The sequence below is a fragment of the Lissotriton vulgaris genome, chromosome 9 (assembly GCF_964263255.1).
Source record: "Lissotriton vulgaris chromosome 9, aLisVul1.2, whole genome shotgun sequence".
In the NCBI taxonomy this organism is placed as follows: Eukaryota; Metazoa; Chordata; class Amphibia; order Caudata; family Salamandridae; genus Lissotriton; species Lissotriton vulgaris.
The window spans coordinates 959,224,723-959,250,256 of NC_141697.1; the positions used below are offsets into that span (position 1 = coordinate 959,224,723).

The 25,534-nt window shown below is 42.5% G+C and overlaps 1 protein-coding gene across 1 annotated transcript in view; it reads right to left on the reverse strand.

Moving 5' to 3' along the window:
• The window catches only part of LOC147692612 (voltage-dependent calcium channel subunit alpha-2/delta-2-like), a 1,295,379-nt gene that overhangs the window by 812,570 nt on the left and 457,275 nt on the right, over nt 1-25,534 (reverse strand). Inside the window, exon 3 of the mRNA XM_086939541.1 lies at nt 18,988-19,104. Within this exon, the coding sequence (XP_086795667.1) occupies nt 18,988-19,104 (117 nt within the window). The remainder of the gene's footprint in view (nt 1-18,987; nt 19,105-25,534) is intronic.

The following is a 25,534-nucleotide window of genomic DNA, read 5'->3' on the forward strand; positions in this document are numbered from 1 at the left end:
TTGGATGGCCCATCAAATCCCATGGGGCCGGAGGAGGGATTTGAGGTAAAAAAAAAAGGAGAGGGTCTCTGGGCTGGTGCCAGTACTGTAGGTAATCTAGATGCAATGGAGCAGTGCTTGAAACAATAGCCTGAAAAGATGTTGGCCTGCCATTTGAGAGAAGGATTTAGCACTGGATTTAGGGACTCAGGTTGGGCCGCTGTGCTAAAAGCATACATTTTGTGAATGAAATGACAGAGATAGTTAGGTATAAGCTGATGAAGGAAGGTAAAGAAGAGAGGATGGTTGGCACCTTTTTGGCCAGCCCGAAGCCAACGTTCTTATATCAAGCAGGTATGCCACTGGCACTTATCCAAGTGTCTGGCACTCAAAAAAGAAGAGAGGAAATGGAGAGTTTGAGGATAAAATAAGTGAATCAGATAGTAACAATGCGTAACATACTGTTGAAGTTCATAATATCAAGATGATGGAGTTGGGCATGTAGGAAGAACCATAAAGGCCTAGGGCTGAGTAGAAAAACTAGTTCTCTCTCACATAAATTACAGCGCAAGGAAGAAAGAAGCAAAGACTAGAAAGGCCACAGTTGTTGAGGAATAGTCAGAGAAATTGAATATTAGAGGAAACAAAAGCGTAAAGAGGAAATTATTGTGACGATAACTTCCTAAGTCAGATTGATTTATTTTCAATGTTTTGTGAAGCACCCACATAGAGTCTTCCAGCCACTACATAGTGTTTGGCCAAAGGTAGGTGGAAGGGCTTAGGTCAAGACATGGAGGACAACAGGAGGGATAATGGAATGAGGAGAGACATAGAAATGGGGAACAAAAGAAGGGGAAGTAGGAAGGTGGCTGAACATAAAGATGGGACAAGCAAGAGAAATACACTTACCCAGCACAGACCAAACTTTGTCTGGCTGGGAAGAGGGGTAGGAGGTTGGGGTGGAAGTATAGCTAGGTAATGTAGGAGGAGGATCTACTTGACAAGGGAAGGAAGTGAAATCGAGATGAAAAGGCACACATGAGAAAGTGAAGCAAAAATAAGTGGAAGGTAGTTACTAGAGGCTAAATGGAATTGATGCTTGAGAGAAAAGAGGTGGATGGATAGAGTACAAGGACAATTGAGGAGAAGGAGGGAGGCAGGGGAAATGGATAGTGAGAAACAAGGAGAGGCACATCAGAAAGGACAGAAGCTAAATTGAGGACTAACAGATACAACAGTCTGAAGTAAGACGATAAAAGGAAGGGTCAGCCTAGGTATATGTAAGCTGCACCCTCTAAGGTTCAAGGAAAATTAACGAGGCAGAGACCTGCTCTTTGGATTAATGCTGGGACAGTGAAATTTAAAACAGCTGCCAGAGGAGCTGAAAGGACATGACTTTCAATGTATGACCTGCAATGAATAAAACAATATAAATTAGTAACCGACAACCATAAACCAGCTTTAAGGCTGCCAAAAATAGTTACTTCATCAACTTATTATAATAGGCTTGCAAGTTTTAGACATGGTAGGCCATGCTGTGCGTTTTGATAGAGCTTGGAGTTAGACATTTATATTGCATTTTAACTTAAATTCAAAATCCATAAACCGGAGATCGATTCTGGAATATGAATCAAGTTTTGCATTCAGTTACTTGAAGTTTCCTATTTAGGTGTTTGTAAGATATGCTGCAATTAAATGGCTGATTTTTCACAAACTCTGAAAACGACTTTTTATTGGACATGATTTATATTGCATGCTGTTTCAAAAATATTGTATATGGTATGCTTTTTTGGATACTGTTCTGTTGCAGTCAAACATACATCCTCTTTGATTAGTTAGTTTTTCTCATAGGATTGGGAAGACATATAATAATAAGAAATGTATCTTCATAATTCTTTCTGAATTACATTTGTCCTGGACTGCTGCTTCCAGTATTCTTTTATTACAACAATTGTGTGCCAAACTCTCTGAAAGGGCGGCTACAAACAGAAGAATATTCTGTGGACCCATCTTTGCCACCCCTATTTAAAACGTGTCCACATAATGTACTTTCCATTCTTGCGGTCACCTTGGGGAACATCCTTTTCAACGCAACTTTTACGACGCATGCCTTTACATCGCAAGTTTTACAACGCATGTCATTCCAACGCATCGTGCTGGGGGGCGCTCTAGGATAGGGAATAGATTTATTTTACTATCCAACACCTTCCCTACTATCCACGGGGACTAGAGTTGGAATAGTAAATTAAACTATTCACTATCCAGCACCCCTCAACACTATGTGTTGTAACAGCATGCGTTGTAAAACTTGTGATGTAAAGGCATGCGTAGTAAAAGCATGCGTTGTAATGTCATACAACCGGTCACCTTAGACCAGAAAAGCTTGGTCAGATTAAATCAAGTTCTCCCTGTGACTCAAGCTCAGTTTGACTACAAAACTCAGTACCAGCTGTATTATCTCTGCTGTTAGAAGTGACACATCAGTTATTGACTCCCCCTTGGCTCTAACTTTCTTAACAGGGCGGTGTGACTTCTTTAAAGAAACCACCATTGGACACAGCGGCTCTGTTGTCCACCAATTACTGTCCTGCCAGTGGTGCATACGACTATGGAGAAAATTAATACAGTCAAAAAGTGACTTCAGGCTGAGGTCATCTATGTGACATGTTCCCTGTGGAGGCTCAAGGAGAACCTATGAGCTGCTAGCTGTGGGGGCATTAAGCTTTAGGGACCCTTAGCTTAATGTTATGCCTAGATACGTACATCAAGAGTGAGAAGACTTTGAATGATGATGATCCCTGTTTGATTTTAATGCAAACACAATTCAAAAAGATAAACTCTAGGGGCCCGATTCACAGAACTAACGTAAGACAAAATCCTAAACGTACTACTTTTGGTATTCACAGAAGTTAGGTTTTTGTCTTAAGTTTGTCTTAAGACAGACTTAAGACTGACTTAAGACAGACTTAAGTTAGGATTTTGTCTTAAGTCTGTCTTAAGTCTGTCTTAAGACAAACTTAAGAAAAAATCCTAACTTCTGTGAATACCAAAAGAAGTAAGTTTAGGATTTTGTCTTAAGTTAGTTCTGTGAATCGGGCCCTAGATTTCGAGAGAGAACCATTCCATATTTTAAGAAAACCTAGAGACTTTGGGACTTTGGCAAACCTCCTGTATTGATCCAGTGGAGACAACTTCCCAATATCGTGGGCTTTATTTTGAGTTTGGCGGAAACGTTATTACGTCGCAAATGTGATGGATAGCCCGAACAACACATTACAAGTGCATTATATCTAGGGCTTCTGTTTTTAGGTTATTTATTTTTCCGACATTTCTATCTGTATCGATCCATATTGATTTTTTGCTGATTGTATCTGTGTTTATCCATATTTATTATGGTGTATAGAAAAATATATTTCCACATTTATTTGACTATTATATGTACCCCTCACAAATGCATGCATGATGGTTTGTAGTGATATGATATGCATATATGATGCATTACTCATTTGCAATATACTCATCTGAACCTGTTTAATGCCTTATTAAGAAATCTTGTCCATTATATGTTTTTAACTCCCTTGTGTGTCAGCCTGCACATTCATTAGCCTAGTAGTCATGAGTCACAGAATCAAAATTTACTCAAAAGAAGTCACATTTTTTGTTTTTTTCCATATTTAAATAGACACTACAGAGAAAAAACTGGTTTTCTTTCTGTATAAATCGCTAAAAATGGAAAATTGGGAGCCTTAGTTATATCTATCCTATGGCACTTGTAACATTTGTGACTGAGTGACCCATTCACCAAACTTGAAATCAGACTCTATGTCTCGGTCGAAGTTGTTTTGAAGCTTGCTCTACCTGAAGCCAGGAATCCAGTCTCAGACTGCTAGATGGTTTCAAGTTGAGAGAAAAGCTCAGTGCCTCAGTAAAAAGAGACTGACTGAGAAGTCTATCATTGGGCTGTAAAGTTCTCATATTAATCATTGGCTGCGGAGAGGCACCAGCGCTCATAGGATGAACTTTTGGCATATATCACACTCAACAAAAAGATAACTTTGTTCATTCTACATAATCCATCATCTACAGCCAAAAGCATGAACTCAAGTAAGTCTTTTTGACAAAAGTTTGGCTGATATGTATGCAAGAAGCTTATAGCAATGTATCTGCTTTCAGAAATTTACAATGACTTTCATTAGAACAGTTAAATGTAAATGTGGGTGTACTTGTAAAGCGCACTGCAACTCCATGGAGTATCCTGGCTCTGAAGACTGCTGGGGAACCCGTCCTGGTTTTCCCTGTGAGATGGTCCCTTTCCAAGTATCTCCAAGGTGAAACCAGGCATCCCCGGCGTCTGTGGGGGGCCGTTGTAGAGATGAGGCAAGGTTAATGCCCAGAGTTGCCGAGTGTGTTCCCTGGTTAGAGTAGGCACCGAGGTGAGAATTATCGAGTCCGCTGACCCTGGTCCACGACCCTGCTGCGTCGGGAATTGTACCCTGGTCCCAGGCCGTTCTCTGCTTATGGGTCTGCCGTCTCTAACCGGTGAGCCACACCACTCCACAATACGTTTTCTTTTTTTCGACTAATATTTTGTAGTAATAGGTTAACAAGTGATTTTTCATAAACCTGGTGTACACCTAATGTTGTTTGTTCATTTCCCTTCAATACTTAATTAGATGCTGATCCATATATCCTGAGCGCCTTCCTGAAAGTCAATCCTGAGCTTAGACTTCTCAACTTAACAGTGAAACAGAGGTGCTTATAAATCTCTGGTTTGTGTCATACACCCCCTATCGCTTTTCTGGCAAGGTTCACTTGACTGCTTAGTCTTTGAATATATAAACTTCTTTGTGCAGAGCAGCTCCCATGCCAGCCCTCAAGAGCATTTCATACAAAGGATTTCTGGATTTTGATCTTGGCTGTGCGCAAAGGCTGGCCTAAGTAATTTCACATTTGCTCTGGGAGTTGCAGGTCTGATGGTGTGGTCAATGTGTTTGCTTTAAGGCTTGATCATTGTCAGAGGGGAAATGGTGGTGGTGCGTGTCCCTGAGGATGGTTTCAACTTCTAGCTTCTGCACACATATGTTAGTGTGCTCTGCTTGGTTGCTTTTGTTATTGGTGTGAATGTTCTGGTGGTGTAATTGTGGGATGTTTAATTGGTATCGCCTGCAATGCCATGTACGCTATGATGGTTGCAGAGTCTTATGATTGGTGGCATCGTTTAGAAATGCAGATTTTTTAATCATTGATGCGATGTTTCCTTGTTGTGTGACTTGTGATTTGGGTGTTGATTGAGTGCACAACTAATTGTGAATGGGGTTGCTGGACTGGGGTGTGAAGTGTGATGTGTATTCATGATTAGTGGTAGTTCCTTGGTGCGGAGCTTTGTGTGTGCTTCTTGATGTGATGAATCATATTGGATGCTGTATTAAAGTGATGTGTTTTTTGACTGGGTTTACGATAAGTCAAGTTTGATGTGTTGTATTAAGGAATTGTGAAGTGTAATATGTGTTGGGTTGTGGGTTTTCAGAAAACATTTATTCAGATTTATATGGTCTATAAAGTTACACAGTTCACTGTGTCTGACTTTGAAAGCTGTTGACTATGATTCTGACTATGGGGGATATAAAAGTGTGGGCTTGGATTTGTGGGGTGGGTTAGTAGTTAGGTCATGCCTTGAGATTACATAAATGACTTAAATGTGATGGTTTACACAGACAACCATGTGAGACATGGTAGTAGGGCCATCAAAATGTATGTATTATTAGGTTATGAATGTGTGAAAGAAAGAGATGTGTGAAGAAGAAATAGTTTTACAATGAAGGCAAAGCATTGGAATGAAGTAGCGCACAGGAAATAGTGTTTAAGGCACAAGGAAAAGTGTAAAAACACAAAGAATGGAAAAGAGAGAGTGAATGGGAGTGCTAAGAAGAAGTGTGGGACGAAGCAAGAAGAAAGTTTGAGAAAAAGCAAGTAGACAGTGTAAGATGGTTGGGTACTAATTTAAAGGGACAGTGTGAACAAAAGTAATAGTTGGAATAAAAGTGAGCATGAGTTGGAACAGAGAATTTAGATGGATGGGAGAAGTGAAAAGGAGAATGGGAGCAAGGGCAGAGGAGAAAAGGGGAGAGTGTGATAAATATTAACAGAAGGTGGCCATAGATCTGCAGTACTGCCAGCGCTAAAACAGGTCAAATCAGATTTAAGGCCGTCGGGTAGGCAGATTAAGTCTGAAACATAAGTTCAAACAGATCTGCAATCTTCAAATCTCTATGAAATTGATCTCTAAAATTAAAAAGATAGAAAATTACCTTATGGAGAAAACTGATAGCAGCACCCCAACACATGACCCAACCATGATAGAAAGAGATAAAATCAATCTTCTACCACTAAATGCTTTCAATAGCATCTCAGTAAAATATTTTCTTTGTATTATCATCACTAGTAGACCGTTAGGATCACCTTCATACATTTCACATCCAAATATTTTTAAAGATATCATTCTCACAACCCTTGCAGGATCGGTGGCAAGAAGGTTACTCAATAACCCCATAGAACTAGGTTTATTTCCAGTCAAGCAGAAAACATCCTATGTTAGACCATCCCTCAAAAAGAAAAACCTTCACTAACTAATCCAACAAACTACAAACCAATATCAAATGACCCATCCCTATCCTAGGAAAAATATTTGAAAGAGCAGTGTTTGCGCAACTTTGTTAGTGGAATAAAATAACTTGATATCAGGCCATCAATCTGGCTTTAGACCAGACAGAAGCACAGTGTGAGCCAACATATCCATCTACAGTGGTCAAGAATGGAGTTGCCTCCCTATTTCTTCTGGACCAATCGGTGGTATTTGGCAATGACTGCAAAGGCTCCATTATCTAGGAATACATGAAAATGCTCTCATATGGATTGCGACTTACTTTAGAGACCAACAAAGCGTTGTGTACTTACCACCTTTTACTTCAGCTCCTCACACTAACAGGGGTTCATAACATCTCCTCTATTATTCAACATTTACCTATCCCCTTACCAGACCATATTAAATCATCCAACAACACTTGTTACAATTAAGTAGATGACAGGCAAATCCTGCTAAAAATTGATGACCCGATAAACCTCTACAACTCCAAACTTGACAAATGAATGGTTGATGGGTAACCACATAAAACTCAACTTCACAAAGAGAGAGATCATGACCTGCAGAGAATGGCAAAAATACAAGCCTTCGGCCATATAGCCCAAGAAACTCGAGGCCTCTTCAATAACATCCAGAAAAGTCAGAAACCTAGGCGTAACCAGGTATTTAGGTCTATCTTTGATACCACATGTTAAAAAAGAAACAAAGAACATATTTTACACAATAAAACTCTGTTGATCTTCCCATACCTTGGGTACCAAGAAAAAGTGAAAGCTATCCTCACACTTGTAATCTGCAAGCTTGACTATACCAACACCCTATACCTTGGTGTACCCAGTCTCATCATAGGCGATTCCTCCTCTGTGCTGGTGTAACTAGCTGGTAGGAATTCTTTGAGTGACACACTGATATGTATGCATTAGTGGCAATGCCGCACTGAACGTATTTCCACGGTGATGTCACCCCAGATGTGATTTTGTTACAGACCCACCTACAACCAGTCCTACACCAGGCTTGCACCCCGTACCCCCTTGCATGACAGTGAGCACCTCATCCATACCCTCAAACTTCCCTTAACAGCTATATCCTTACCACACTTTTGGCTGATTTTGTTAAAGCCCTGCACCTAGCATTGCATGTGTTTCCACTTCTACTATGTTTCTCATCATGTGTGCTGGTGTACATGTCCTATTTTCTCACTTTTCAAATATTGTGTTCTTAAAAGGACTTAACAGCCTGCGTTAATTATTTTCTTGCTTATCCTGGGAGTATGCATGATTTTCGCAGATGTTTACAAAATTATTGATTAATGGTTGAGGGAGATGAGAATGTTCCTGCCACTTTAAAAATGACAAACAGGCTGAGTTCATTCCAAGCATGCTGTATCATTCCTACCACCAATAGGCTTTCAACATGTGAGATGCCGTGCAGCTAGATCCTTTTGCAAATATTTAAAATGTGTTTTTTCGGAAATGAATGTTACACGTGGAAGTGTTATTTTATTTAAAGATCTTTAGGTAGGAGAACTGATTTGTGGTGTCCTCCATTTTCAATTGCCTCTCTACCCTGTTCTGCAGAGAGATCCTTTGTGTGGGGTGATGCTCCTCACAGCTGAGTAGTCTCCAGCCTGGAACACTCACAACAGAGGCACAAAGAGGTGTGAACTATCTGCTCCTGGCTATGAACAGTCACAAAGACAGTGACCAGGAAGGGGACAAAAGGGTAGGTTTACCTAAAAGACCCTTCTCACTCCAAACAACAGAGACTACTACCCCGTCAACCCCGCCATTCAGTAAGTGGCAGTTCCACACAGCAAGACTAGTTAGGAGCCCTTCTCAGCATAAGGGCATAATCGAATATCTATTTGAGCATTGTCTCCTTTGTCCTCATTTCACCCTCTATGTCTCCCTCTTCCTGCATCTCTCCTGCTACACTTCTCTGTCTTGGAAAACAAGATCAACCCCATCTTGTACACAGGAACAGGCAAGAGTCTTTAGAAATGGCACTCACATGGCTCCATCAGTCTGCTTCGCTTATAAGTACATTGCATATACTACAGTGATCACACACACAGCCATGCACAATATACACTTGGATGGGATTTAGAGAAAAAACAGGGTATAAACCTGACTGCGCATTGCCAATACGGTCTCAACCAGTGCCAAATAACTAATTCTTGTGAATGAGAAAAAAAAAACTGTGCTTACAAAATAGTGAGGGAAGATCTTTAAAAGACATTTTAAGTATCAACTCCCCTTGTGAAGAGTACAGACCCTGTACCAAGGTTGGGATACTCCAGACTGTTCAAAAGCACTGACCCCAGTTTTGGCAACAACAGGCTAAGGCTTTTAATATTCAAGGTATACTCCCTGAAGCACACATTTAACCTTTCTGCCCCATAAATGGAGCACTGTGTATTATGTTGTTTTTTCTCTACTGTTGTCATCCACCAATTGCTTACTATCTCACAAAGCCTTCTCCCTCTATACTCCTAAAACCTTGCGTGAAAATTTGGTATTGACTTCTGCTTGACTACCCTTCTTTCTTTTTTCAGTGACCTTATTCTTACCTTCCATCCTTTGCATACCTTCTGTTTCTGATTACAGTCTCCTCTCAGTCTCGCGCCTCTCTATCTTAATTGTTGTTACCGTATCTCTGCAATTGACTGATACCTTATTTCAGAGATCACAACCTCTCCTCTTTAAAAACCCTATCCCTGTAACCTAATATTATCTAATATCTATCTGCCTATCTCAGCATCCATTCACCTGAAAGCCACCACTAATGATCACACCTAACTGGTAATAATATAATTAGGGCTCCCTGTTTTTAATTTTTACAGACTTTTGCAGATAAATATAGACAGAAAACGCTGCCTTTCCTGTCTGTATTTATTTTTAACACTGAAAAAATACAGATAATTTATCTTTTTTTGCATGATTCACCATGCTGAGATTAATGACTTTCAGGCCAGTAGCTGTAGATAATGAAAGCATTGAAAGCTATAAAGCTCAATGAGATGTATTTAAATTACATATCTCAACATGTGTATGTGTTATAACACTAATTTTCAAATGTGTTTTTTTAATTTAATTATTTTTGGCTGTGTACTGTGCTAAAACCTGACAGGCATCAAAGTATGAATCCACGTTTATCCGTTAAATAAATGTAGAAATATAATAGTTATCAACTCATCTGTTTATGAAATACAAACTAAATATGGATAAATACCAATTAGATGGCCAAAAAACTAAAAATATGGCTAAATACAAATGGAAATGTTCAAAAAATAAATACCATAAAACCAGGAGCCCTAAATATAACCTATCACAAAGTAACTGGAGTATATGCATGCAATTGTTCTTGAAAGCACATGTCTTATTGCGGTATGCACTGGATTAACCACTAACCTTGGGTCCACAGTAGCGTGCTACTCACATTAATGTACTTCAGAGCCTCATCAGGGGTAGTAAAGACTATATAATTCAAGAGATACAAACGAAAGACAACCTGTGCTCTGTGCTTGACCATGGATCATCATACCACCTTGCTATAGGAAATCAATAGGAGGAGCTACAATCTCAGTCACGCTTACAAGCTCTGGAACTCACTAACAAACAAGATTCGACGCAGTAAGGACAACATGCACTTCAATAGACAGTTGGAAACATGGCTATTTCCAAGGTAACGGCATCATGTGAAAACCCTGCGGTAGAATCACGAATATGGCACCCTAAAATACAATCTGCAGTTTATAGGCCATATATTTGAAACAGCCCAATCACCTCACTACTTTCTACATGCAGGTAAATTATGAATGGCTGGGCTATGGCTAGCCATGTGTCCATTCATATATAACCCATCTGGCCCACACTAATATCACAATACTCAGCAGTCAGCAGGCAACTGTAATTCATGCAGGCCGCATAATAACTGCCTTACAGTGCTTGATCCTCTTCACTCAGATAAACATATCTGCTATGGGTTTTGTCCATCAAATAGTACTTTGCCAGCACCTAAATGAGCCATCTCCTACTGAACAGGCATATAATTAATGAAGAGATCTACCACACACTGCTGGCTAATCAGAGGACTCTTACCTAGGCCATCACTCCACGTCCCAACTCGATGCTTACATTGACTACTTGTTTAAATCTCACAGTGGCAATCAGATATGGGTAAAAAATCCAACCTGCATATCTCCCCAGCGTTTCTTTCTCTAACCATGCCTGATCAAATCAGGACCATAAATATTTGAACAAATTATCTGCGATTGGACACCCCAGTGCAGTAACCAACTAGAGGGATTATGATCATAAGAAATACCATAAAAGGACATACATGGCTGCTTAAAGCTGCCAGCTTACTGAAACCACAAACTGTGCACTTGTTGCCAATGCTTAATTTGAGCCGGTGGTTTACCACCGGCACTTATTCATTAACTTTTTCATGAGCACAAGTTAAGGACACATTCATTTACAGGGAAGATTACGTGATTTGTCCACAAACACAGGGCGTTGATCCGACGCTGAGACTCGAACCTGGTTCCCCAGAGCTGAAGTCGGCAGCCCTGACCATTACACCACATCCTTTCCCCAATTTCGTGGTTAGAAGTTGGCTCAGTTTTAGGTGGCGCTAAGAGGAGAAATAGGCTGGTGCAAGCGGCCTCCTGATGAGAGCCAAGGCACATATTTTTTTTTACAAATTAACCACTGCTTGTTGCTCACACCTCTTCATCCACCACACTTCTAAATTCTGCATTTCATAACAAGATAACTGCACCTTGGACATACTCTGTTAAAGCATGAAGTGGCAGGAGTCGCTGTGTAAATCACCACATCCAGTGATGTAAAAAAGGTCTCCGCAGGGCAGGGGGCGAGCTCCAGGGGGCCCCCTAGCACAGTACATTGGCCTGACAGCTCCTAAGTGAGTCTGGTAGGGGGGACCCCTCCATGTACTTTGCAAGGGGGGTGCCCTCACATTTCGTTATGCCACTGGCCGTGCCTTTTTGCTAACAATTAGGTGGCTCAACTTATATAAATTAACCCAACATGCCTTGGGAACAGAACCGGTACAAAACAGAAATAAAAAAAGAAAAAATATTACCAGTTCAAAGATAAGGGTGTTGCCAAAAAGCAACACTGCAGTGTTTTTCAAAACGATACTACATAAATGGTGCCCCCGCCCCCTTTTAGGAGAATGAGACAGAGTAAGAATGAAAGAGAGTGAGTGAGCCTGAGACAATAGTACTGAAAATGAAAGGAGGGAGACAGGAAAAGAGAAAGAGTGGCGGGGATTAACAACTGAGGGGTCGGCGAGCCAGAGAGGCGTCAATGCTTTTACACAAATAAACAACTTGTAGCAATAGGGACATCAAACAGGGCTTGCATCAGAGTGAATTAAAAATATAATTAAAACAAAGCTACTAACCAGCAATTAGCGTGAAAGGGAGAGAGGCGGGGGGACTGTCGTTGCCAATTAGCGCTGAGATTATACCTTGAAAGGCTCCCCGGCGCCATGTGCTTTACTCCTTCTGTCTGGGGATTGTTCGCACACAAGGCTCCAGCTAAGAGGCTAGGGAGGAGGCATTGGGACCCTGCCGATACTCGCCTCGCAGGGGCGCTCGAATCCCTCCTTCTGCTTGGGCCTAAGGCAGCCCAGTAGGGAGGATAGCTTCAAAGCGCTCCATGCCAACAGGCTCCACAATTACCATTTACTTAACCCCACATATTATGCTACTGAGTACTTGAAATTAAAGTCGGTTAATCCAGACGGGCACTGCTGCTGTAGAGGTAAGTACTGATGACACGTGCAGGTGATAAGAGGGATACCTTAACCTAGATAGTATCCTCCTTTTTAAACCAACGTGATAAGGAGAAAAAGATACACCTATACTTCACCGCGTTTAGAGGTGGGAAAAGGAAATACCCTTTTTTATATACATATATAACCCTCGCCCACACTAGTAGTGACATGCTTCATCATCGGGTTCACTCTGACTCCTCCAAGGTCAGGGTGGACTCCAGGGGGTCCTATGGAGAAGTCTTGACAAAATCCACCATGTCACTTCATGCATGAGTTACAACAGGAACTTTTGCTTTGCAAATCCAGCAAGTAACTATCAAGCAGGTACAGCTGTTCCTTCAGTTGGCAAATGACAGAAATAGAGGCCCCCATAGAACTCTGGTTCAGCATACATGTGATTTGCTTTGCCAGGGCTGTCCCAGGCAACCTGACAGCAGTGCTGGCATGGAGCCCAAAAGGAAGAAGTGGGGTAGGGTTAGTGGTAGAATGGGATACACTGCTTTGGGAATTTTCAAAACTTTCTGCAGAATATGCTGCAAGTTTATTTTGGGGAGAAATTGGCAGAATTCTGACCATTACGGAATATCTACCATTTATGCATAAAGGCAGCTTTACAAAACTGGGACCTGGCTGAACGGTAGGCCCTTTTTTATCTTGGGGCAAAAAATACTTCCTACACACTATCTCAGATGCCCTTGGAAGACTGATGGTTTGCCCCTAATCTCTCTGAGTGCTTTGTTAGGAAAGGTCAGGAAGCTTTGTTTTGCCAATGCCAAAGTTTTCTAACTTAATCTGACTATTAAGATGTGGCTTTCAGAAGTCGCACTTAGCCTACACATGGACAGGATTTATGAGAGCAGCAGGAGATCTCCAGGGTTCAGTAACGTAGCAAAGTTGTTGTCATCTGTCTACCTATTAAGTTCTAATATCTGTAAAACTTGTCAATGGCGGGAAATGACAATTACTGGACCATGATAAGCACAAAGATGAACTTTTCCCAAGTGTCAAGTGCAGGCTCGCTATACCACAGAACACTACTTACTGAACACTACAGGCCAGTGAAGCTGCAAGTAAGAAAGTTGGAAATAACAAGAAGTGGTAAAGCCAATAGGTTTCACCTACGCGAGCGCTATTGCCTTTGCCAATGTCTTTTAGCCATGCTGTACAGCAGCGTGGAATGCAGTAGAGTATAGTGAAGTAGCATAGAGTGGAGTGGAGCGACATGGTGTAAAGTGGTGTTGAGCGGCGCAAACTGTAGTGGAGTAGTTTGGCCTAATATGGCATAGAGTGAAGTGGCATAGAGTGGCCCCCGAAGTGGTGTTTCTGCACTATGGAACATTGAATAGATGGGGATATAGATCCATGTATTACGATGACAATGAGTTTACAACAAAGACAGTTCAATGGAATTCATATTGTCAGGACTCTTGTATATAAGATCAAAGTCCAATTTTATTGATTTTTATATCAAACTCTTTCCAATTAGCACAGCCTGGGCTGAAATACAACTTTATTGATTCTTTATAACAAACACTTTCCAATCAGCCTAGCCTGAGCTTTTGAACTTAAATACTGGGATCCCAAACATTTGAATTCCATTGAACTGTCTTTATTGGATACTCATGGACATCGTAACACATTGATCTTATCCAAAAATAGAGTGATATTCTTGATATATTTTACGCTCCTTTTCAATTGTTGTGTTTGTTGTCAGATAGTCAGATAAAGTGTGTCTTTTAAGCAGTGGGACCACGAAAAGTTGAGCATTTGAGGTTTCAGAACATTAGGAACAATACACTAGAGCGACACTGAAGGCCCACGCTGCTGGTGTTCATTTTTGCCTTTTATCGGTAAGCTCATCCCCTGAAGCCTCACAAAAAAGGAATCTTGAAACATGTTACATTACTAAACAAAGGTGTGCTGGCTCCACATATTATTTAATGAACCTGAACTCCAGAAAAATGGGCCCTCATACATTAGCCTTTCATTCAGATGTTAATATAACACACACACAAACATATTCTTTGTAACATATAATGTTTCAGTATATCAGGGACCATTTAAGACCTTCTTCAGGGCAGACATATAAACAACTCTATATCACTGTACCATACCATTGTTGGTTTCCCTGTCTTTTTTCTAAAGTCTATTTGAGTGTTTCAGAACAGGATGCTTACAATCAGCAAATGTTTTTAAAATTGCGATTTTGATATTAAAATTAAAATGCATTATATATTCATAAATCCGTTGTGAAGTTTCTTATGTTATTCATGGATACCCATGATATGAGAACTGATAAATTCTTGAAGAATTTAGAGTCACCAGAGTCTGGCATCTCCTTACTCTAGAACACCCATTTGCAGTACCAAAATGGTCAGAACTGACTAGATACAATTTTGGGCACACTCCCATCCTACATCGCAACACTAAAGGACCATTAAAGAGTTAGAAAATGAGGAAAAGTCGCTATGCGACTGAAAAGAATATAATCCAGATAATCCATCACTACAATCAGCATGAGGATTTACTAAGGCAATCTACATCTATAGACCAAGTATTTCCTACTGCTTATCATATTATTCTGATGATTGTTCTGTTTAAAGTGTATTTTGGTTATTCTTCAACATTTTCCAGGTCTCAGTTGGCCCATTCCTTATAGCTAATACTCCCAAGGTGTTCTATGTGCTGTTGATGCCTATTGCAGTATTTTCAGCAGACTCCTTTTTTGCGGGATTTTTCAAAACCCCGAAAAAAGTTAGTGCCTCGTGACCCACTTAATTCACCAAACAGTTTCTAGCGATTAATATTTAATTTAATGAAGCACTTCTTTAAGCCTTTGTACAAAACTCTCCTTGACCTTCTGAGAGTATTGCTCTGATATTATTAGCATGGACTCTTAACAAATTAAGGGTCATTGATCTTTAGGCTTTCCTTTAGGCTTCCCTTGCTAATATACACAGAAACAATGAATTTCTACATATATATAAATTCATGTATTTGTTTATTGGGTTCTTTTCCTTTCATGTAATCAGTGGAACAGGGCGGAGTTCGTGGAAAAAAACTCTGCCGCGCTATGTGGAGCTCTGCAAGCGGCAGAGTGTGTTAGGTCGTGCTATTCGTGATCATTTTTAGCGCCGGGTGTTTATCCAGCACTGGAAAATCTGCCTGACTGCACCATGCTCAGCGCAAGAGGGCGCTGCATCTTTCTTCAGCCCGGGTAGATTTTCTACTTGAGCGGCAGCTTCCTCAGCATGAACAGATGGTTTCTCAACGTGAGTGGTTGCGACCATCAGCATTGAGAAATCTCGCTGGGGGTGGTCTAGCATTGGATTTTCCTTGCTCTGGCTCCCCAACTTTACATTGGCGAGTGCGAGCGAGGAAAAAAACTCTGCTCTACCTCGCTCTGCAGAGTTTTTCACAAGTCTGCGTGCTCCACGGAGCACAGAGTGCGGAAAACTCGGCAAGCTCTGCAAATTGAACAGAGTTCACCTGCCAGGCCTAGCAATCAATGAGTATATTTCCCAATCTTCTTCTCTATGTCTCAATCACCATCTTTGAGGACAAACCATTAAATAACTAGCCTGCAAATGGGACGGGACTCCTAAGGAGTCAGTCTTATTGCAATAGGTTCAACATGCATCTCGCTTTAGGAAACATGCCCCTTTGTTAAAGCTATTGAGGGGCTAACATGTTGTCTTTCATTCCTACTGTCTGTGCTTTCAGATGTATAAAATTTGGCAGGGCAGTCGTTCAGAACAGAACAAAACAGATTTTATTGGTTGCATGGTGGACACATATCAAGTAATGCTCTGACAGCCAGAGACAATCACCAGAAGCAAATTATCAAGTACAGTGACATGCAAGTATTTTCATAGACAATCAAACAGTTGAGACAAACAAAAGAAATGCAAAAGTTGCACAACTCCCCCCCTAGCCCCCAGCCACCCTCAACCCCCCTCCCCCTCGTTCAGAACATTCTTAGTTGATGTTTTAACTCTATGATGGCATTTGTGATGCATGGAGAGGACACTGTGTATGCAAATGTTAGAAATAACATTGTGTAACCCTTTCCTTGCAGCTTTGGACCACCAAGGACTGTCTTTCATCAGAATTGTCATCGTAATCTTCCCCTGTCCATTGAGCTGCATCAAAGGGGGTTGATGGTGCAGTACTCTAGGAGGGTTGTTATTAACCAAAGTTCACCATCAGAGCTTAGTAGGTAAGTGCAAGAAGGCTGTAGTACATCGACTTTTTGATATTCACGCCAGAATATTGACTACCAGTATATAGTCTAGGTAAACATATAGAGGTAAGGACAGGTTTACTATTTGTAACTCCGCAAATATACACATCGAGTGAAGAATAATAAATCTATGCAATATATATATATATATGTGCAACTTGATGAATTAATTCTAGATGATATTCTAGAGTCAATAGTTTATTAGGTCAATTACTTTTTATTCTGGCATAGAACCGCAAACAGAGTGGCCAACAATGAAGCTAGGGCTAGATTTACAACTTACTCATGCAGCGATGTGCAGCCGCTGCAAATGCTGCGCTGCATGAAGAGGAGAGAGGAGGAGACTGCCATGTTTACAGAAATATGGCACTCTCATATCCATTCCCTTGCGTCGGCACTGAAATCAGCTGCTGTGCGCCACATTGACACCTGAGCTCTATAGTACAAGGGTGTCTCCGCGAGTGTAGCATGATTTTTTGTACTGGAAGTGTACCCTACGTGCTGCTTTGTGTTACTTCAAGGGCTGTTTTAGCACTGGAAAGTAAATTGGAAAAAAAAGGTTTTGTGCCGATTTGAGTCAACTTTTGTCATACAAACACGGCATAACATCTTAGTAACTCTCCCCATAAGTGAATAGTCACATGTCACAAAAAGAAAGGGCCCCAGATTGGTGTTGTGTGCAATCCACAAGGTAGTGGAACTCCTATGTAAATAACAAGATTCAGAAAGTAAAAATAACATAAAGCACCTTTCCATCAATATGGATGAAGTCGGATGGCCCAGTATGTTTTTTCAAACACTGCCCCTCCTAACAATAATCCAGGTTCACAAAATGGCACCTGATATTATAGCTTGTATCTCAAAATGTCATCACTGAAACTAACGTTTTCACTGATAAGTGGACAGTTTATTTGCCTCACACATACTTTCACATATAGCTGCATAGCACCTATTAATATCGCACCTGAGTTAAAATGGCGGCTGTCTTCAGCGTAGCATAGCAGATCCTTGGGCACCCGGCACGCACACCTAGACCAGTGGCGGCTTGCAGAGGGAGTGCTGCGGGCGGGGAGGGGGAGGGCCAGGGTGGAGAGTAGTGGACTCCGACATATGGCGGATCGGAGTAAAGTAAGTAAATAAATAAATAAAACAATTTACCTTGCGACAGAGGCAGCGCGCACAAGATAAATTGTTTTATTTATGTACTTACTTACCTTACTCAGTTCCGCCGTATGTCGGAGTCCATTACCCCCCCCATCCCTGCCCCTCCCATGCCCTGCCTCACCGCCCTGCAGCACTCCCTCTGCGAGCCGCCACTGGCCTAGACACCTCATGCAAACAAGCTCAGAATATTCCAGCAGTCCTTCGTGAGCTGCAGCTTGTTAATACAGCAGCCAAGTACTTACAAAAAGAAACCAATTTACAGAAAATAGAATCCCCTTTACAAACAGCCTCCCATGCTGGCGGGATTAGTCAGACTGGAATGTGGCCGTCAGTAGATAATTATCTGCTGGGCACTTCGATAGCCAATTATCAGCATGTGAAATGTAGCAACTGTGCCCCCATGGTCATCCTTAAAAGCTTTGATGCTTGAAGCACTGAAACGTGCAGCAATTCAAAGCATAGCTGCAAACTCAAATATTGGAAAACACGTCCAACATGAAGCAGCCAGCTTAGCTCCCATCATCACCAGCACTAGTTGGGAGGCAGACGATAGCTTGCGGCACAAAGCTCCACCGATGCCACTAAAAGAAAAATCTAAATCAGGTTTTTGATGACTGGCAAAAGCAGGAAACAAATGTACCATTAGTGATTCAGAAAAGGGAGCTGGATGAGGGTCACCGGTTCAACTCGAAATTCACAAGGTTCAGGGTCAGATGACAGGGATAATCAATTACACCATGTTCTAGACAATGTGCAAGATCAACCCCCAACCAGAAAAAAATACTCTTCCCAACAGGAGGCAAACCATTGAGTTGCTGCATGCATCAGAAAAGTGGGCAAAGTTGACACCAACAACTATGTTCTACAGCAGTTTATGACCAACATATCCTCTCCCCGTAAAATAATCACTCAATCCATCAGTCACTCTTCTTATAGAGCACTGCTAATGACCCGTTAGGGTCTCAAGGCACGGGGTCTGCAGTTCAGTCGAAGAGCCAGGTCTTGAGGACCACCAGCCGATCTCTTCTTTACTTCACCGGGGGTACCTTCCAAAGTGATGAGGACTCTTCTTGACCATTTCACAGAGTTCATCGCAAGCCCCTTCCGAACAATGTCAAACAACAAACAAAGGCAGTAGTTCCATGTGTAGCCTTACCTTCAGAGCCCGCACCTTCTTGGCCAGCAGGCTCTGGATGTCTCCAGCCACCTTCTCCACCACTCTTCGTGGGATGTTCTCCTTCACCTCAAACAGGTGCAAGTTCTCGTTGTAGATCTGGAAGATGGAACAAGAGAAGAGGAGTTAAAGGTAACCGCAGACAGGTGAGAAGTCGCACAATGGCACACAACCAAAGAGAGTTAGCGGGGACTCATAAAGGGAAGGCCTGCATGATACACTGGGGGGGGGGGGGGTTAGAGCGTACAGGAGTGAAAGAGTTTCAAGCTGTTTAGGTGGAGCAGAATCAAGAAGAGGACAACTGGTCCACAATCATGAGGTGCACAGGTTGGTCAGGGGCACAAAGTGCACAGGAAGGGCAGAGATACTAAGGGGCATATTTATGAGTTCTGGCGAATCTCTGCAAATCAGCAGGGATGCGCCAGAACAAATGCGTCACGCAAAACTACCCTTGCGTCACGGCGGATGCGCCGCAGTTACAATGCGGCACGCCGTGGCGCAAGGGTAGGCAGATGTCTCATGACATAAGGGCGGTGCATCGCTGGAGTCGCGTCACAAGCGCGACGTGACTCCAGCAATGCTCGGTTGTGCCCAAAACTTAACGTTCTGCGTGAAATCTTGTAGATTTCACGCAGGCACTTTTGCGAGGCGCACCTGCCCCGGAACGCCCACCCTGCGACGGAACGCCTACATGTGGTGCAGGGCTTTACAACGTGACGCATCTGCCTAGATGCGTCACGTTGGGTGAGGCAGAGCTAAGGAGCAGACTGGCAATGCAGAGCCAAGAAGCGCATAAGTGGTGAAGAGCCAAATAAGCAGTGGGCACATGAGCAATGAATCGCAGAGGGGTAAAAGGCTAAGAATGCCTAGGAAGGGCAGTTTTACAAAATACACAGGAGGGAAGATTTAGAGCATGGGTACTTGCAAAGATTTTCCCAGGGACCAAAAATGTCATCTGTTGTCTGACCGAGGGGCGCACTGATGCCAGCATGGTGGCGGTCGGGGTGTTGGAGGTGTAAGGCGGACGTAAGGGAAGCGAAGCATGTACATCTAGTAGTTGAGTTGCACCTGAGATCAATCCCAGCTTCCGCACTTGACCAAAATGTGTGATCCTAGGCAATTATTTTATTTCACTTTGCCTGCTGGCATTGCTGTCAGGGTGAGGCGGAGACATGAATGTTTCTAAATTCATGTTTGAAAATGGTCACTTAAAAAAAGAAAATGCAATGCACTTTTATAATCTGATGTACTAAGGTGAAACGCTTCTGCTGTTTAATGAAATATACCTTTTAGAATTTTGAGGGGATTTTCTCATATTTTTACACGTTTGTTGCAAGTAGTCTTTAAAAATTAAAGTGTTCTTAAAGTCAAGTGGTGCAGGACAGCGGCTGTGCTTTTTTTTTCTTCAGTTCGACTGTAAATAAATGCTTGCCATTCATTTAACATCTTTATGAGTATTAGTGCTTTGTAAAGTGAACAGCAACCGAGCGCTGCTGTTTAACCAGGGGCCGAATATAAAGGTCTGGAGGGCCGCATGAGCACCCCCCCCCCCCCCACCCCCACTAGACAGAGCTTCTACATGCCAAGTGGAGCAAAGCACACTGGTTTTGCAGAGCCATCAAGAGCACAAGTGGAGCAGAGTTCCATAGTGCACCAATAGAACATAGTTATAGAGTGCACTGCTGTTGCAGAGCTGTGAATAGTGCTGGTGGCACAAGCCAGGAAGTGCATAGATGGGGTACAGCCATGACATTTACAGGTGGGGAAGAAGAAAAACGTGTTTTAGAAGGACAGAGCTATGGGGTACAATACAGTGGGATGCTGCAAAGTGCCAAGGACAAACCGAGCTATACAGCAAGCAAGAGGTGGAGAGAAAGAGTGCACTGGTGATACAGATTCACAAGCACCCGGGGGGGGGGGGCAGAGCTGCAAAGCACAGAGAAGTTGCCAGTGGGCGGTCCACATGATTCCATAGGACTGCTAGCGAGGAGTGACAATAATAAGCAGTCTGCCAAAATGAGGATGAAGGTAAACTCCCCTTGCACCTGCCTGGGCATGCTTAATGCATGCTTTTTCGTTGTGTTGCACTTAATGAGCCAAGTAGAAACATTACAGCCTGAACCGTAGCACACAAAACCTATAGCAGTGTAAAGGACCTAAGTAATATTCAGGGTGGAAATAGAAAGAAAATATGAATAAGGCAGTATGGTAGATGTCCACCACTTATTTTGAGTACGTGCCAAGGTGATTTGGGGGTATACTTAAAGGAAGGTGGTAAGTGGGTGGTCTTTGGTGTGTGTTACATGACTTTGAGGGGGTCTGTGAATGTTGGTTCTGGTGATTAGCTCCTGGGCCCATTTCATAGATGGGGCCCTCTGCCCGGGTCTGCGTTTCGGGCATATTTAAATTGGAGTCCCTGGCGCAGACAGGTCAGTGCCCCCTATCAAGCCGGTCCACCTTGCATTGTGTAGATGCAATCTTGGCCTGCACTTCACTGGGAGACAGAGATCCCCCTGCAGCGAGGCACAGTGGGTGACTGCAACTGCTAGGAGAGAGGATCTCCGTGGGGGGTTCCAAAGCGCCCCGTAACCAGGGCATAATTTGAGTCGGTGGTTTCCGGTGCCCAGCCCCGGCACTTTATTGGTTTCTGGTACTCGGCACTGGCACTTAATTGTCAACACCGCACTTATCACAGTCTGCCACATGGTGGTGCTGCTGATCCTATTTAGAGATGATCAGAACAGCGGTTGTTTATGAATACAATATACATTAAAAATACTAATATTGGCCTCCTCGGCCATTCCTTTAGCTTTGGGGACCTGGAATAATCTGAACTATCGCACTTGCAGGTGAAGGAGATGGTAAGAAGTTGTTTTGGTACAGTTATTGGCAGCACTGGGAAGGGCAATGTGTGGTGCAAGCTGCAGTGGCCTCCTGGTTAGGGCCCTGGCACTTATTATTTTACAAATTAAGCACTGCCCATCACCACATCCCAATGGGTGCTCTGTGAGGCCACAATGACTGTGCACCACCCCTCTATGTGCACAGTAAATGCACTTCTTGATTGCCTCTTTTGCCTCTTCTTCTGCTCCTATAATACTGCACAGGCTTACAGAGGCAACGCGTTTCCTCCTTTTCACCTGTGTTCTCTTCTGTAAAACCAGAGTGGCCCGAGAAGCAAAGAGCATGTGCAGAGGGGACAGTGCTCCAAATGTTTAAAGGTTGATTAGTGAAAAAATCAGTAATGATCAGCACATGGAGGCCTGGGCTCTACCACCAGATGCGGGCTACCCGGGCTAATGTTCTAGCAAGACAGAATAGGCAGAGGGGAGGAGGACAGGTGTTGCATGAATAGCTTTGAAAAGCACGGTGAGCAATATTTGTTTAGCACTCAGAGAGTCAACTGAGCTGCTGTTGGTAGTGAAAGGTAGGGTGTATCCTTGTTGGATGTATGTCGTTACAACGCATACTTTTACAACGCATACCTTTACAACACATTTTTTACACAGCAACATCCATTACAACGCATTCCATTACAACGCATGCCATTACAATGAATTCTTTGAAACTACCTTTACAACGCATTCCACTACAACACATACTACATTTACAACGCATACCATTACAACGCATACCATTACATTGCATGTATGGTAAGTATTGGATAGTGTAGGGGTAAAAAATACTATTCTAACTCCAGGGGGGTGCAACAGAAGGGTAAGTGTTGGATAGTGTAGGGGTAAAAATTACTATTCTAACTCCAGGGGGGTGCAACAGTAGGGTAAGTGTTGGATAGTGTAGGGGTAAAAATTACTATTCTAACTCCAGGAGGTGCAACAGTAGGGTAAGTATTGGCTAGCGTAGGGGTAAAAATTACTATTCTAACTCCAGGGGGTGCAACAGTAGGGCAAGTGTTGGTTAGTGTAGGTGTGCGTTGTAATGGTATGCGTTGTAATGACTGCGTTGTAATGACATGCGTTGTAGTGGTTGCGTTGTAATGGCATGCGTTGTAATGGATGTTGCGTTGTAAAAGTTTTGTTGTAAAGGTAGTGCGTTGTAAAAGTTGCGTTGTAAGTGTTGTTTCCCATCCTTGTTGCCTTGAAGAAGATACCTGAGCCAGAGTTAATGGGTTCATCAAGAGGAGTAAATCAGTTGAGGCGGGAATCCAATAGAAGGCAATAATTCTTTTTTTTTTACAGTTTTATATAGCACAAACTCGACCCAAATGTATCAGAGCACTTTACATGAGCACCAGTTGCATTACAGATGGAAACACTCATTATTTTAGGCACGGGGAGATTATGTGATTTGCCCAGAATCACAGGATGCTTGAGCCTCCCACCAGACTTGAACCTGGTTCCCCAGCTTCAAAGTCGGCTGCTGTAGCCATTAAGCCACATCCTCTAGCATTACCTTTATCTTATTAACACGTTTTGTGGTTTGAAGGGGGGGGGCGAGGCAGGATGAGCAGCCATTGGAATCTGACTCTACAGGGGGAGATTAATGACTGCCACAGGATTCTGTAATTGAACAGCACACAGAGGTCTCTAGCAGAGGTGACGGGATAATGATGTCAAGGTAGGAGGTAGGAGACAGCAGAGCAGTGGGGCACAGGGTGTGGGGAAGTCAATGATTTTAGTTTGAGGAACTAGGCATGAGGGAACCTAAGGTCAACAGTGATGAATGTCTGTTACACAATCAGAGAACTGGGATCAGCGGTAAGGGGTGAACACTTCAAAGGAGAAAACAATTAATGCAACCTCAACTGAAAGGTAGGGGGAGAAGCTGCATAGATTAAGTCATCAAGGGACATGGTGTAGAAAAAAATAGCAAAAACATCCAGAACAGGGTATTGGGTGCCACTAGAAATAGGGGAGAGACACTAGCAGTGGCTCAGAGAAGAAATCAGAGGAGCAGCATGAAAGAGAGAATGAGTGATTTGAGAGGGAATAAGTGAACCAATCCATTGCAGGAGATGTCAAGTGTGGTAAGAGCTGTCGACAAGATATTATGGTCAGTATTATTAAAAGATATGATTGTGATGGACAGATCTAAATTGTTGGTCTGGGTGGTGCACAGTTTATCAGAAATATTAGGGTTATTGTTCACTCAAGCCATAGAACACAGAAGGCCTATGTGGTACTTATCACTTAAGGCACAGTTCACATCAGCACATGGCTGGTGATAATTCAAGGTGCAGCCTACAGTCACAAGAGGCACTAATCATTCAAGGCATAGCTTCCAACAGGCACAAGAGGTACTGATCACTGAAAGCACAACTTCCAACAGGCACAAGAGGTACTGATCACTGAAGGCACAAGTTACAGTGGGCACAAGAGGTACTGATCACTGAAAGCACAACTTACAACAGGCACTGATCACTGAAAGTACAACTTACAACAGGCACAAGAGGTACTGATCACTGAAGGCACAACTTACAGTGGGCACGAGAGGTACTGATCATTCAAGGCACAGCCCATAGTGAGCACACGAGGTACTGATCACTGAGGGCACAACTTACTGTGGGCACAAGATGTACTGATCACTGAAGGCACAACTTACAGTGAGCACAATAGGTACTGATCATTCAAGGCACAGCCCATAGTGGGCACTGCTCATTCAAGGCACCGTTCATAGTAGGCACGGTAGGTATTAATTACAGTACCCAATGGGCATAAGGAATAAGATTACAGTTAGAGATGTGTAAAGCTGCTTAACTTATGCATTAAATTTAATGAAAACCATATGAAATTACACAAAATCACGCCAATGTCACTATTATATTTTGTGAAAATTCCATGTGGTGATGTAAAAGGAGTAGAAAACTCAGACGAGATACCAGGAGACTGGTGCCAGCAAGCAGTGTCTGAGGGACAGATTTCCTGCTTGCCCCAATCTTCCTAAAGGGACAACAAATCAAATTCTCATAATGCCAAATTAAAAAAAATTCTATAACTTCCCATAATGCAAATCTAAAAGATTACGCAAGTAAAATTAAAATTTTATCTGGACATGCTTACAACAGCGGGTGCATGAGGTACTGATTACTCATAGTACACAATTTACAGTGGCACTGTTTTGCCCTCATTCAAGACCACTGGTGCATTCACATCAGCTAAACTTACAGAAGAAGGTAAAGTTAGACTTTTCTTCACCAAACATGTCCTATTCAAGTGACTGCTTGAAACTGTGCAAGCTTGAAGAAGGCAAAAGTGTGTGTGGTATCACAGCTTCGTGTGGGCAGGTGTAGAATGGCTATGTGCGTATGTGGACATGTGTAGGATGACTGTGTGTGTGTGTGTGTGTGTGTGTGTGTGTGTGTGCACGTGCACCAGTCCTTAATTTAAGCTGGTGGTTGCAGTTGACCCCACTTGCACTCCATTTTGAGGACCGGCACTCAATTTTCCTCAAAAGACTTTGACTCAGAGCAAAAGAGAAAAAACCCAAAAGGGGTGAAAAGGGAGCAAGAGAAAGATGGGAAAACACGATAGATGGGAAAACATGATAAAAGGTAGAAAACAAGGATGAA